Consider the following 14,904-nt stretch of genomic DNA (forward strand, 5'->3'; position numbering starts at 1 on the left):
GAGGGGCAAATTTGTTTATTCTTTTAAACCCCTGAAGAGACACTCATGTCACTAACTTCATATAGCTGGGCTCCCAAGAAATCAAAGGTAGTAAGACCTGTTCTCAGTTTTCAGCTCCTCAAAAAAATGGGCAAAGGATATGGACATAGTTCTCAAAATATGGAATACAAATGAAAAGATATTCAATATCTCATGCGTGAGAGAAATGCAGATTAAAACTACAATGATGTATCATCCTTTCCTATCAGTCTGACCGAGATAATGTTTGACAATACTTGTATTGGCCAAGGCGTGATAAAATAGGCACTTTCATGCATAAATATTACTGATGGAGTTAAACTGGTGTAACAACTACGAAGAGCAATTTGGCAATGCCTATCAAAACTACAAATAACAGTCATGGTTTGACAGAATACTACTACTTTTAGTAATTCACCCTATATTTCCGTATGTTTCAAACAACTTGGGTGAAAGTTACTTGTAACACTGCTATTATCACAGACTGGAATTAGCCTATTAAATGGCTGTAACAAGGTGACTGATTAAATAAATTATGATATAGCTATACAATACCCTGGGGCGTAGTGGTTAAGAGCCATGGCTGCTAACCAAAAGGTCGGCAGGTCAGCAGTTCGAATCTACCAGGTGCTCCTTGGAAACCATATGGGGCAGTTCTACTCTGTCCTATAGGGTAGCTATGAGTTGGAATCAACTCCACAGCAACGGGTTTTATATAATAAAATGGAGCTCTGGTAGTGCAGTGGTTAAGCATTTGGCTGCTAACCAAAAGGATGGTGGTTCGAATCCACCAGCCACTCCCTGGAAACCCTGTGGGGCAGTTCTACTCTGTCCTACAGAGTCACTATGAGTCAGAATCAACTCGATGGCAAACCCCAATTCCGACTCATAGCAACCCGATAGGACAGAGTAGAACTGCCCCATACGGTTTCCAAGGAACACCTAGCAGAATTGAATTGCTGGCCTTTTGGTTAGCAGCTGTAGCGCTTAACCACTATGCCACCAGGGTTTCCTTGACGGCGATGGGCATACAATAAAATGCTATGCAGCTATGAAAGATACATTCTTTATATACTGATACAGAAGTCTTCACAATACATTAAATAAAAAACAAGGCATTGAACAGTACTGCCAATTTTATAAATGAGGTAAAATATATATATACGTAATATGTATAAATTATCTCTGGAAGGCTACACAAAAAACTAGTTGTATTGGCTGGTTGCCTCCAAGGAACAGGACAGGGGCAGAGGCAGGAGGAAAATGTTTTCCTGTATGCCTTTTGAATTTGGTTATCATCTGCAGGAATGACCTATTTTAAAAATTAAAAGAAAACATAACATGACTCAAATAAACCATAGGCATGGTAACAAAAGAATCCTGTGCTTTGTGACTGCATTCCTGGTGATGGCCATAACCTGGGGGTTGTGAGATCTCAGGCAAAGACCTAAGGAAGATGGCGACTCCCAAGGCAACTTCTAAATGCCACTCTTCAGTAAATGCCACCTTAAAAAGCCCTCTGTCCGAATCCACTGCCATTCAGTTTAAACTCCTCCCTCTCCCATTTCTCTTCTTGCCTTACCCATCCCACTCCAATTCAAAGAAGATGCCTTAGCAATGCTTGGTTTTACTCAACATATACCTAGCACTGTTTTTTTTTTTTAATACCTAAAATGTGCGGGGCTCTAGGCTAAGTACTGAAGCATGCAGGTGAACAGCTGACACTGTTTCTGCTTTCAAGGCTCCTGCGCTCCAGTCCAGTAGCAGATATGCGTGCTGAAAACTAAAAACTCTTTCATGCTGATTAATGATCACTGATGAATAATGGAGGTTATGATTAAATGTTCAATTTCAAATTTTTGTTTTGTAGGTAAATTATTTCCATTATCTAAATTTCTTCTTTACACTTTTCAAATTTAATTACCTCCTCTATTAATTTCTCTAAATAAAACACAGAAATCACCACAGTCCTCTAAGTGGCTTCACTGAAGTTACATGTTACACTAGTCAACCCAAAGCTGCAGTTAATAGAAGGAACCTAAATGATCTGAAAAATGCTTTCTGGACCACTGCTCATTCTATCCCCATCCCACATCTATACACACACCCCTCTTTTTTGGGAAGTTGTTCATATTCATGAACTCTTGCCCCACAGTCTTGCAACTTCAGGGGTTCTGAAGATCCCCTGAAGGTCAATCATGGATCACAGGTTAAAAATCTCTGCTGCATTAAGGGAAAAAATGCGACTTGTTCAAAACACTGAAGTGGTTTCTATAATTTTGGAATGAATTCACTTATCCAAGTTTTTAAATGAGAAACAGATTAAGAGAATTCTGGAAAGTATTTGCCAAAGATAGGTAATTGTGTGAAGGGAGTGGAAAGAATACAAGATTTAAATCAGAAGACCGGCATCAATCTTTAGCTCTGTCACTTAAAAGCTAAGTACTCTTGGGAAAGCCACAAGCTCATGGGCTTGTGTCCATTTTACAGGTGATAAAAACTTGTAAAATTTACAAGGCTATAAAGATTCTTTGACACTCTTCAAATATCTTCCGGTCACCTATCAAATAAAAAATACACACTAGGAATTTAAGCAGCAGTATGGCACACCACGGAAAAAGATGAACCTTCTTTACTTTTTCATTCAAATATTTATAAAGTGCTCAACTACCTACCAGGCTATCCAGTGTCCTGGGGAGACAAGAGTGGCCAAGACAAGCAGTCTGACTTTACACAATGGACAACTATGAAATGGTATTTGCTATGATGAGAAAGGATATTATGAGAGCATACAGAAAGGGGAGAACATCCTGTCTTAGAGAAATAGAAATGGCTTCCCTGAAGAAAGGATGAAACTGAAATGAGCAAAGACATCCAAACAAAAGATTGTGTTTCCAGGAGTGAGCATGTGTATGAGTTTGAGTGTGTGTACATATATACATGAACATTATTAGCACAGGAATACTGGTGCACCAGAACAGCTTGAGCCGAGGCTGCAGGAAGAAATGGGAACCAGACTATGCCATGCCATGTTAAGTGAAATGGATTTAATTTTAACAGTAGAGCCGAGAACCATCTAAAAATTTTAAATAAGACAGCGCCACCTGACTACAGAATGTAGCACAGGCAGTAGGGGGCACATAGTAGCCACTCATTATAAACCAAAACCAAACCTAACCCGTTACCATCAAGTTGATTCCAATTCATATCGACCCTACAGTACAAAGTAGAACAGCCCCACAGAGTTTCCAAGGAGCGCCTCGTGGATTCGAACTGCTGACCTTTTGGTTAGCAGCTGAAGCGTTTAATCACTACGCCACCAGGATTTCCAGCCACTCATTAAGAGGCAGGGTTTTTATTATAACCATTACTACAAAGATACAATAATCAAAGTAACTGTTACTACAAAGATTAAGAAATAGCCCCTGGCCTTGAGGACTCCATGGTTTAGTGAGGGAAAACAAGCATCTAAGCAAATAATGTTAGTAATCCATTAAGATTACTACCATTGTATAGAAATACAGCAAAGGACAAAGGATTACAAAGGATAAACTGTAAGTTTAAACAAAGATGATTTATTTAAAATAAAAAATAAAAAAAAGGATATCCCAACCAGGGAGAACAGCATGAAGAGAGACATGGGGAGGTGAATATGTAAAGGCACCCTGATGTGGCTCATGCATTAAGTGTGTAAGAGAAACTGCCAGACAAGGTTAGACAGAGATGGATGGACCTCCCATACCATGCACTAAAAGCTTTATTCTTTGAGTAATGGGAGTCCTTGTATTTTTAAAATTGCTGTACCATAATGAAAGATAATATGAAACGGGAAAAGAATAGAAGCAAGCATGACAAACAGGAGGCTGTTGCAAAAGTCTAAGCAAGAAAGGATGGGGGCCTGAATTAAAAATGGCAAAGAGACATGTGATCTATTTAATGTGTAAGACAAAAAGAAATCTCAGATGCCCTGAGAAATACAACCTTTTAAGGAATAGCGAGAAGAGGAATAACCAGAGTCAGAGAAAGCAGCTCAAAAGATTCGGAAGAGGGTGATGTCAGATTAACAGAAGGGCAAGTAAAGAGAAATGACAGCGAGGTCAGGTGTACTGTATGTGTACACACAAAATTCCTAGTTCTGCCTGCTGACAGGTTCTAGAAGAAACACCCCCAGGAGCAACAACTTCACCTACATTCCAGATCTTGGTTTCTAAATATCACTTCCCACCACAAGGAACCAGGGCTTCTTGGAGAAATGGCTGATTCCAGGGTTGGGAAAGGGTAAATACAAGATGAGCCCAGGCAACATGCTGTGCCAGAAAGCTCAAAAAATGACGGAGACATGTCAAAAGGACGAAGAAGTCAACTTGAAGGGGCTTCCACTGACCAAATACGGGACAATTTCAGCATCAAAATAATGAAATTAATGGACCATAATCCACTGACTAAAATAAGAATCCGTGAGTCTACTACCCGTTCACCCACTGCTGTTGAGTTGATTCTGACTCATAACGACCCTATAAGACAGAGTAGAGCTGCCCTACAGGGTTTCCAAAGAGCACCTGGTGGATTTGAACTGCCAACCTTTTGGTTAGCAGCTGTAGCTCTTAATCACTACGCCACCAAGGTTTCCATGAGTCTACTAGTATAAATCAATGAATAAACAAACAAGAGAGCTGGGAAAGCTCTTGCTCATAAAAGAATGTTAACCAATAAACACAGAAGTAAAAAAAAAAAGACGGATTGGAAAATTTTGCAACCATAGTAACAACTGATCAAACAAGTCATTGGATCCTAAAAGTAGTAGATATAATTTGATGAAAAACAAGAGTATTTACATAGTTCCAAAGTTGCTCTCCATGTGATACTTTTTAATTATAAAGGGAAAAACAGTAACTTTACAGTGGAGAAACTTGGCAGATACCACCTTAGCCAAGCGATCGAAGTTGAAAGTATCAGTAATGGGACAAGCTGACATCATGGGAAGAGCATTACTATAATATTTCTGACAAAAATGCATAACCTGAATCCAAACAAGAGGAAAAGTTCAGACAAACCCAAACTGAGGGATTTAACTGCCCTGTACTTTTAAAAAATGTGAAATTCATGAAAGATAAAGATTAAGAAACTGATTCAGATTAAAGGATACTAATTTTTTTTAAAGAGATATAACTCAATATAAAGCTTGATTCCAGATTAGGTTTTGGACCAGAAATTTTTCTTTTTCTTTTGCTATAGAGGGCATTGTGTAAACAACTGGCAAAATTTGAATAAGATATGTTCATTAGATAATAGCATTCTGTCACTGAAAATTGCTGATTTTGATAAGCATATTGCAGTTACATACAAGAATATCCTTGCAGTTAGGGAATACACACTAAAAAACTTAGGGACAAAGGGGTATATTATCTGTGAGAGCAGGATAAAGTAAATTTGGTAAAATGGTAACATCTGGAGAATCTGAGGAAGGATTTACAGAATTTTTTTTTTATACTATTCTTGCTATTTCCACGTCTGAAATAATTTCAGAAATAAAAATCAAAAACATTAAGCAGGAAAATTTATATATTCTCATTATGATAACACATACAACTAAATTATGCAACCTATATCTACACTGGAAAAGTCTCTTAAATTCTGACTGACTTGATCCCGGTCCTAAGGAAAGAACTGTATTCCTCAGAGGTGTCTTCTAGCCCAATAATTTTATTACTGTATGTACTCCGCCACTTCTCAGGTAGTCTTACATCACTTAAAGTAACTTTTCCTCAACAGTGTCAAGGCCTTTTGTAAAAGACTAACTTCATGGGCAATAGAAACATGATCACTATGTCTTTTTTTTTTTTTATGTCTTAAGGGAAAGAGAATTAAGAGCTCGCCCAAGAGAGTTAACTGTTAAAATGACTTCATTCAAAACCAGAATGTTAAGAGCTGCCAGATTCTGTACTTTATCTTTTAGATCAGGTGTTGCTAAATTTTTTCTGTAAAGGACAAGACAGTAAATATTTTAGGCTTTTCGGGACATCAAGTGTCTGTCACAACTACTCAACTCTGCTGTTGTAGTGCAAAAGCAGCAACATAGCTGTGTTCCGTTACAACTTTATTTACAAAAATTTGCAGTGGGCCAGATTTGGATAACTCACTGATTTAGACGAAAGTATTTATTCAATAGTAGTGAAATAGAACACTAATAAGTTTTAGACCATTTTTGCCTTTTACCAAGTAAGACACTTGTTTTAAAAAAAAAAAAAAAAACCTTCAATTTAACATTATTTAAACCAAAGTTCTTTGGAAGCCATTCTGGATTTTAAAAAAAAGGGCAAGTAATATTGATCCTATGGGTAAGATTAATAATCTATTACTCCACTATGATTTTGAAATTTATCACAGAAATCCAGGGCACCTAATTTCATTTTGAAATGTTGCACAGTAGATTTCACATACAATATCAGAGAAGGACTGAAGCTCTAAGTAGTGACTCAAAACTTCTCAGTTGGGTAACTCTTTATGCTTTATTTCAACTTTCCATAGAGAGTTTACTTCTTAACTTTCTACTAGGCAAACCCTATGTTGGATTAAAGATAATGTCTTGAGATAAAGATGTAATAAGAGAGTAAGAGTTCACTGAGAAGAGTTCAACTTATCACAAATCAGGAATGTTGTTGTCCCTAAACATCTAAAAAAACATCTAACCTAGGTCAAATGGAAACTACCCAGACCTCCTTATAAGGAGAGATGCACATCTTCTAAGTGCTCACAAGAGAGGCTCTGGAATCACTAAACTGTAACAACCTCCTGGTGTTTAACTGCAACTAAAGCTGCCAAGTTCACAGGAACCTTACCTCCTCTTCTCATGATCCAAATGAAGATTTTCCAATCAAGTCATAAGTAGTCACCATTTACAACCGGTATTTTGCCCTGTGAAGTCTGAGGTATGTTTTCAGCACGATGGGTGATGTGCAACAATTCCTTTAGAGAATAGAAATATATGCACATGTCCCTGCTGAAAACGTAGCTCAGTAAATTTACATGTGAATATGAATACATGATCATGTGAAGCAATGTGCTAAGTGATACTTATTGTTGATATCTACTTTAAGAGTTAAAACATGTTAAGCCTTGTGGAGCCAAGGCAGTGGTCCTGTGTATATAGGTATATAAAAAGTAGCTCACTTAATCCTTTCTCGCCAGGAGTCGGGATTTTCCCGGAAGGACATCCATTGTCGGCAATGGACGCACCAAAATAACGCCGGCGCCAGTGAGTTAACCACCTCTGTCCTCTTTTCACCTATCATATTTTTCATGCATCATCCAGCTTCCCAACCATCTTCCTGTTTCTTCACAGAATGCACGCTAGGTTCTCGTTTTTCTTCAGCACGAAGTTGAAAATGGAGTTGAGAAAAGGAGACACATGGTCAGCTGGTGATGTTAACAAGCTCCTTGCTGCCCTGAGAAGCTAGATGGAAATGGTTCAAGTTACAAGGGAGATCATCATCAGATCTGGGAGGACAAAGAGTAATTCATGAAGCTTTACCCTTCCCTCCCACCCTCTTTCATTTACTGATGATCCTTATAGTATGCTTTCACAGCAAAACCAAGGTTAATAAATCTGAGGCAACCCCTTTCAGTTCTTCACTCCACTGAGTAGAAAGGCCAAGTAGAACACATGTCTAACAATATTATGGTGGCCCCAAAAGGTCAAGGAGGTTTGAAGTGGCTAACATAACCACAATCTTAGATCAATGCATTTTTTAGTATGATCTTGGAATTAAAGACAAGCAACGAGCATAATGCTTGGCAACAGGTGCTTAATAAAGGTTGGTTAACTAAGACATTTTCTTTTCAGCCAATGTTTACTTGAACACATAGGTGGAAGTCAGACAGAAGTAGTTAACTCTTTCAATGCCGGGATAATATGGATATATAGTAATCACATCAGATCAATGTGTTTTTCTAAAACATATTCAAATCATGGGTTCCTGGTTTCAGACTTCTGATTAAATGCTATCTAAAAAATTTTTTTTTAAGTACAACCATTATAAGAGTTTTGAAATCAGAGTCGTGGTAAACGTTGACTAGAATGATAGATGAATTAAGAACCCCAGCACCAACATATAACGAAACATCAAAATTCACATCAAATAAAGATATTTCTCAGGAATGCAATTCCAGATGGGTCATGATTCCAGAGCAAACTAAAGTTTGAAGAAGAAAAGATGATTTTATTTAATGGCTCCTTTGACACTAAGAATCAGGATAAACTCAAAATATGATGGTTAAGAAGGATATACTTTTAAGTACAAATAAAACTTTAAACCTCAAGAGGATCATCAAGCTACACAGTAACTGTGAAACTGCTTTGATCTTTCAGATAGGAGTGGGGATGATAAGAAGAAGAAATAATTTTAGGGATACCAAAACTGCATGTCCAGAACGTGAGTTTAAATTACCACAGTTAGAGCTAATTGGGTTAAGGATATCTCAGAGAGTAACTTATACCATTACAATTACAGACACAAACTACCATATTAAATATATATATATTTATCTAGTTTATAAACAGTCAAGTTTTTAAGAGATTATTATATCTTAGCAATTTTTTAAAAAGTATGTCAACCAGAAACTTCTCAGGCAAAAATGAACTACTGGCTTCTGTAACTCCATTTTCCCTCTTTAAAACGATGGCTGTGAGGCCTTTTCTATGTCCACCTGTGTACTTGTCTTCATTTCTAGCTTCCTCACTAAGCCACGGCCATAGTTCAGGCTCTCCCAGCACCCTCCAAACGCAAGAGGGCCTTCTTCCAGGGACTTGCTGTGCCCTGGCAAAAGCAGGCCTTAGATTAAATAAAGGTCCACTGACTATCCCAGCATCTTTATTAACTGCAATTCTGAACCCTGAAGTTTACACATTGTATCATAAGTTGATTCACTATGAATCCTTCCTTTTATATTTACAAAAAAAATCAGATTTCATAAAGCTTAATAAGGCTGAGTTATGTTGAATTAGAAGCAGCATGAAAGAGTAGCACGAGTAGAGCTCAAACAGGTAAACCAGAGCTGAAACCACACCATCCTTAAAGAAGGTCTCAACACAGCAATTAGGAATGCTGGAAGCAAGCACACTGCACAAACCACCAACTACTCATTTTGTTCAGTGTTAAGTCCAGTACCATTTGGGTCAAATCTCATTTTTTTAATGGGATTAGCTTTGTGGTCGTAACTGGGGACAGAGGGAGTTCAAGTGTTCATCTTGCTGCAAGAAAAACTGGAGATCTGGTTGCTTCACTTCTAGTAGAAGAAAGGAACAGAAAAATAGAAGCTAGGAAGTACCTGTTCCCACAGGGTTCTCAAGACCTGTATCCCAGGTTCAGATCACTTATAATAGAAACGTACCACCTCTCCTAGGCTCATCCTGCTACTCACTCCTGTGTTAAACTCAGACTGGGTTTGGAAATATTACAAAGCAAGTTCTGCATATTTTATTACATTTTTTAACAAGAGGTTATATATGTATTAGGCATAAGGGTCCCAGACCTCTCCATTTTTTTAGATAACATCAAGGAAGTAAAATATCTTCCAAAGAAAGTCATTTAAAAGTAGGCTATGTCAGAAACAATAATGGAACTGAATACCAACTAGTTCCATGATTTTATGAGTTGTTTTTCTAGCATAGAAATTTATTTTCAGTCATTTTTTTAAATGAGAAGTTGCTAATTACTTTGATTTTCCTTAAATTAACATTGATTTTTATTCCCAGAACAAAAAAGAATCATAATTTTGTCACTATAGGATTTCTGGTTTTGTTTTTGATGTGAAGAGCACCTGAATTTCTAAAGTCATTATTGAAACATAGTTTCTAATTGAGGAAAAAGGGGTCATTCATATACTAGTTTGGCTAATCTGACTCTTGTCAAGGTTTAAAGGATGTTTGAGGTATTTATAATTAGTTGACACTAACAGAAATGGTATTTCATTTTTCAGAAAAGCAGGTCGTTAGACTTAGGTCTGTGGATTCTAAACCTGGTTAATTCAAGTTAAAATGAACAAAAAAATGTTTTTTTACCTTTAGGTCTTTCCAACTATCCAGGAGCTTGGTGGCCAAATCACTTATATCCACTGTTTTATCTGGCTGTTCCTGGCTCCTTTCGCTCTCCACATCAGAAACACCCTCCTCTTCATCTTGGGATGGTGTTTCCTCAGCAATAGGTTCTTCCAGTTTTGTGCCACTGCCCTCTTTGGGCTCTATTTCAGTGTCGGCCTCTGGTTCAGACATGGGGAGCTTACTGACCTCCACTGCAGCTTCACCATCAACTCTGGATTCAGACAGCTGTTGTATGAGTAGCTGTTGTGGCTGCAACTCTTCCTCTTCCTCTACAGGGATGTTTTCTAACTGGTCAAGGTCCTCTTTGCCATCCTTGCCTTCTAGTTCACTGGTAGCATCAGAAATTGCACTGTCCATGCTATTTTCACTTATAATTTTAAGTCTACGAAACATGAGCTTCTTGGGGGTTTCTATATCAGCTTCCATGCTCAACTTGGTAGAAGGATCAGGTGTGTTGAGTGGTGTGTGAGCACGTGATGTGTTCTCACTAGAATACCCATCTCCTTCACTCAACTGAGGGACAGCAGTCTTGGTCTGAGACCAACGTTGAATGACTGGAAGTACTTTGCTTTCTTCCAACATATTTTTAGTAGGAATGGGCAAGTGTTCCAAAGTCTTTATAATCTAATTAAACACAGTAAAAAAAAAAAAAAAAAAAGATTACTTTCTATAATAAAAAAAGTGAGATCACTTCATAGAGTTGACTTTTCAAACCTCTGGATGGGGCTTGGATAATTTCTGCAGAAGTGGTACATTTTGCTCCTATCTTATGAAATTAAGACCTTAGTCTCTGTGAACAGAAGGATTTAAATATAACTATTTTCCTCTAGGAAGGAAAGAAAATTGTTTTAATAAGACTGACCAGCAAGAGCAGAATGTGGACGAGGTGTCTACTTACAACTTGGATAAAGTTAAGCAGGACTTTATAAAAATTCCATACCAATAGTTCCCAAATCTGGAGAGGTTTTAAAACACACACACACACACACACACACACACACGCACACACAACTATGGACCTCACTTTGGGTATCTTTTTCTAAAAAGTTTCCCAACTGACTGTGATACAGGCTTGGGTACTATGCAACATCATATATTTAAATGATGTCTCTAACACGCATAAAAAAATGCAGGTATTACTTCTTTAGTCTTTGATAAACAGCTGTCTAGCAAAGATAAGACTCTCTCTTCACTCAGACACCCCCACCCCCCCAAAAAAAATCCAAGAATTTCTTCCAAAGTACTTCTCCATGTAGTCCTACAGGAACCCCAAGACATCCTCAACTTCTTACTGTGAAATCTCCTGGGAGATTACTTTTTGGTTCATTCACAACTACTTACTGGTTCACTCTCAAGTTTTTATTGTCAAAAGTGCTTTATTAAATGACTTAGGGATTATATTAGAAAATATGATGAAGAGCTACATATAAACCAAGTTAGAAAAGATTGTTAATTTCAGGGGAAGGCATAAATATCCCAACTCCACTAACAATACTGCCAAAGAACCTTTACTTAGACCTTTTGAAACACTTATTTCATCAGCAAAATGTTCTTACTCTTGTCATCCAGAATTCATTTCTTAATCAATTTTTTAGAATCCCAGAATTGAAGTTTTACATCATTTCCCATCTTTTTTTAAACTGTAATTTTAGCAACAAACTGAACACTTTACCTAACTATATTATTATATCTCAATCTTGCAGTTCCCAGCTTTGTAGTATCAACCTTTAAAAAATACTTTAGGAAAAACCATGAGGCAAACTCCTAAGTAGCAAGGTGCTACAGTTATAGGAATGATAAAATTATTTAATACCAGTGGAAAATGTACTGTTAAATCCATAATCACTGATATTATCATATACCCTCAACCTAAGCAATCAATATAGAGGTCTTAGGATTTTAAGAAACAAGCAAGCTGAATGTGGACTAACCTCTTCCTGAAGCTTCTGGTTACTTTCCCGGCCATCACCTAGCTCTGCCATCCAGATCCACAGCAAAGACAGTCCATGACGTTCCAGAAAGGATTTCAGGCAGGACTGTGAGTGTGTGTTCTTCCGTGAGGGAAGGGAGGCAAGATGTAAGGTGTTGGGAAGGGGCAGTACCAGAGAGATTGTTACATACGGCTTGCAGATAGCACTAAAGAGTTCATTTATACTCACAAAAAAAAAACCTAGAAATTCTGTTTTGATTAACTCAACTATACAAAATAATAGATCTCTGTTGATAACCAAAACGTATGCAGACGACCTCGACATTGCTAAAGCAGAAAATCATGTAAATACTAATAAATCATTTACACTGAAATTCAATTCTGAGGGACTAAGAAACAAACTACATCTATCATTTTTGCTGAAAAAGCTAAAGTCATAGATATTTGTCTTTAAATCATTTTTTTCCCTCTCTCACTTTCAGAAGCTTATTCAAAAGGATTTTTTTTCTTAGATTTTTTTTTTTAAATCATCTATTTTAATTATCCAACTTCTTGTGGCATACTTAATAAGCTGAAGTAAATGAGATTACTGTTAAAATTCCTTGCTTTGAGATCATGTGGTAAGATAGCATGCTAATAATCCAAAGGATGAAAAATACTACACCAAGTGCCATGAACTGTGCCAAAAAAAACCCCACGTTTTTTCATGAGACAGAAAGAACAAACCAGGTCTACAAATACATTAAATGATATCAAATTCTTCAGTCATTTTTAAGTATACAGCTTTCAAAGTCATACAGAACTCACACACTCATTTTTAAAATGAGATTAACTCTTTTCATCAGAATTAATTCTCCATTAATCATTCTGGCTCTAGTTTAAGTGTCCCACTCCAAACTAAGAAATAAAAAAATAAACTAATATTAAAATGTTCACCTGTATGAGCTTAAGACAGGTAAGTTTCTGCTCCAAAGTTTCAATTCTAACCATCAGGCGGGATAAGCTGAGCACCTGGTTTTTATCCGAGAGACCTTCACCATTTTCCATCAGAGCTTCCAGTTCTCCATCCACCTACCATAGCAAAGAAAATCATCTGGTTATAAATAATACTAATTTAAGAATCAAACACTCTGAAAAGATGTTCAATCTCACCAGTAAACAGGAAAACACAAATTAAGACCACAGTAAAAAACCATGTTATACTCAGTAGATTGGGGAAACAATTAAGAGGTCTGAAAATATCAAGTCAAGGCAAATATGTGGCTCAAAAGGAAGTGTTATTTACGGTTGATGAAAGTATAAATTGGTATAATCAATATGAAAAGCATTTTATTCACTCATCAACTATTGATCAAGCACTTATTATACATCAAGTACAATTTTAGGTTCTAGAGACACTGCAATGAACCAAAACAGAAAAATCTGCCCTTGTGAAAGACAAAAAACAATTAGGTAAAAAAGAAAATAAAGCAGTATCTTGAAAAATCAAATATTTGTATCCTCTGTGCCCAACAAGTCCAATCCTAAGAACAAACCCTAGAGAAACTCCTGTACTTGAGTACCGGAGATTCCTAAGAATACAACATTGTAGCACCATTCCTAATAGCTAAAAAACTACCAATACCTCAAATGTCTGTGGACAGGTTGGGTAAAATGGCACATGCACACAATGGACTATTATGCCGCACCAAACAGAATCAAGTGTAGTCAAGTGCGATACCATTCATCAACCTTACAAATGTAAAGTGTGAAAAAAGCAAATTCCAGGAGATTACATGGTGTATGAATCCATTTTTATGCACCAAAAAAACAAATTTGAGAGACACATACCTGTGTCTCTCAAATTTTTTAAGAGGCAAGAGAGTAAGATACAAAATTCAAAACACTGATAACCTCCACGGGCTAGGCAGGGAAAGGGAAGCAGACAAGAGTTCACAGGTATTGACAATGTACTAGCTCTTAAGCTGAGGGTATTTATAAGGGTTTATTTTATAATTATGCTTTATAACATATATATATACTCTTTGGATGTTTCAAATATTACACTTATATAATAGGGGAGAAAATCCACCTATCAAAGGTCTGGGAACTGTTTCCAACTCTCTGTAGCAGCTCTAATAGATAAAAGATGCCCTCACAAACCTTACTACTGGGCACATTAAATTAATTCACGTGAAACAGGAGTTCAGAACAGGAAAGATCAACAATTTTAAAATTTCCTCCCCTCCTCCCCTTGCCGCCCCAAGTATAGCAGTTAGAGTCTTCCTTTTGGCAGAGTTTTGAGATGGCAATACTCATTGGGATAGGAGACGGGAGTATTTTCTATTTACAATTAGGCAAATGATGATTCTGTAACTCTAAAAACTCAGAGACAGATAAAACTCAGTTATTATGTTACTTTCATTCATTCAATGAACATGTATTAAATGCATATTACTGCATACAACACACTACTGGGATACAAACAGCATTCCTACCTTAAAGAAATGAACAGTAAAAACACATTAATGAGCATAAATAACAAAATTTTACAAACAAAAGACAGATGAACAACCTTGGAACATCCTTACTATAATGATACTGGAACGCCGGTGGTGCAGTGGTTAAGAGCTCGGCTGCTAAACAGAAGCAATTAATAAGACCAGAACTGGGCTCTTTGAAAAAATTAACAAAATTGATAAACCATTGGCCAAACTGACAAAAACAACAACAGAAGAAATAAATAACCGAATAAGAAATGAGATGGGCGGTATCATAACAGACCTAACTGAAATTCAAACAATCATATCAGATTACTATGAAAAATTGTACTCTAACAAATTTGAAAACCTAGAAAAAAAAACGCATGAACTTCTAG

General features: G+C 36.9%; 1 protein-coding gene across 5 annotated transcripts in view; it reads right to left on the bottom strand.

Annotated features, from left to right (window-relative positions):
* The window catches only part of SETD2 (SET domain containing 2, histone lysine methyltransferase), a 134,823-nt gene that overhangs the window by 58,728 nt on the left and 61,191 nt on the right, over positions 1-14,904 (bottom strand). For 4 of the 5 annotated variants that reach the window (XM_049863566.1, XM_049863565.1, XM_049863564.1 and 1 more), the window contains 3 exons: positions 12,984-13,118; positions 12,049-12,168; positions 10,079-10,741 (listed from right to left, as the gene is read on the bottom strand). In XM_049863566.1, coding sequence (XP_049719523.1) covers positions 10,079-10,741; positions 12,049-12,168; positions 12,984-13,118 — 918 coding nt within the window. Of the gene's footprint in view, positions 1-7,188; positions 7,472-10,078; positions 10,742-12,048; positions 12,169-12,983; positions 13,119-14,904 lie in introns of all 5 variants that reach the window. The other variant, XR_007514518.1, reaches the window with a different exon arrangement.

Source organism: Elephas maximus, chromosome 20, assembly GCF_024166365.1.
Source record: "Elephas maximus indicus isolate mEleMax1 chromosome 20, mEleMax1 primary haplotype, whole genome shotgun sequence".
In the NCBI taxonomy this organism is placed as follows: Eukaryota; Metazoa; Chordata; class Mammalia; order Proboscidea; family Elephantidae; genus Elephas; species Elephas maximus.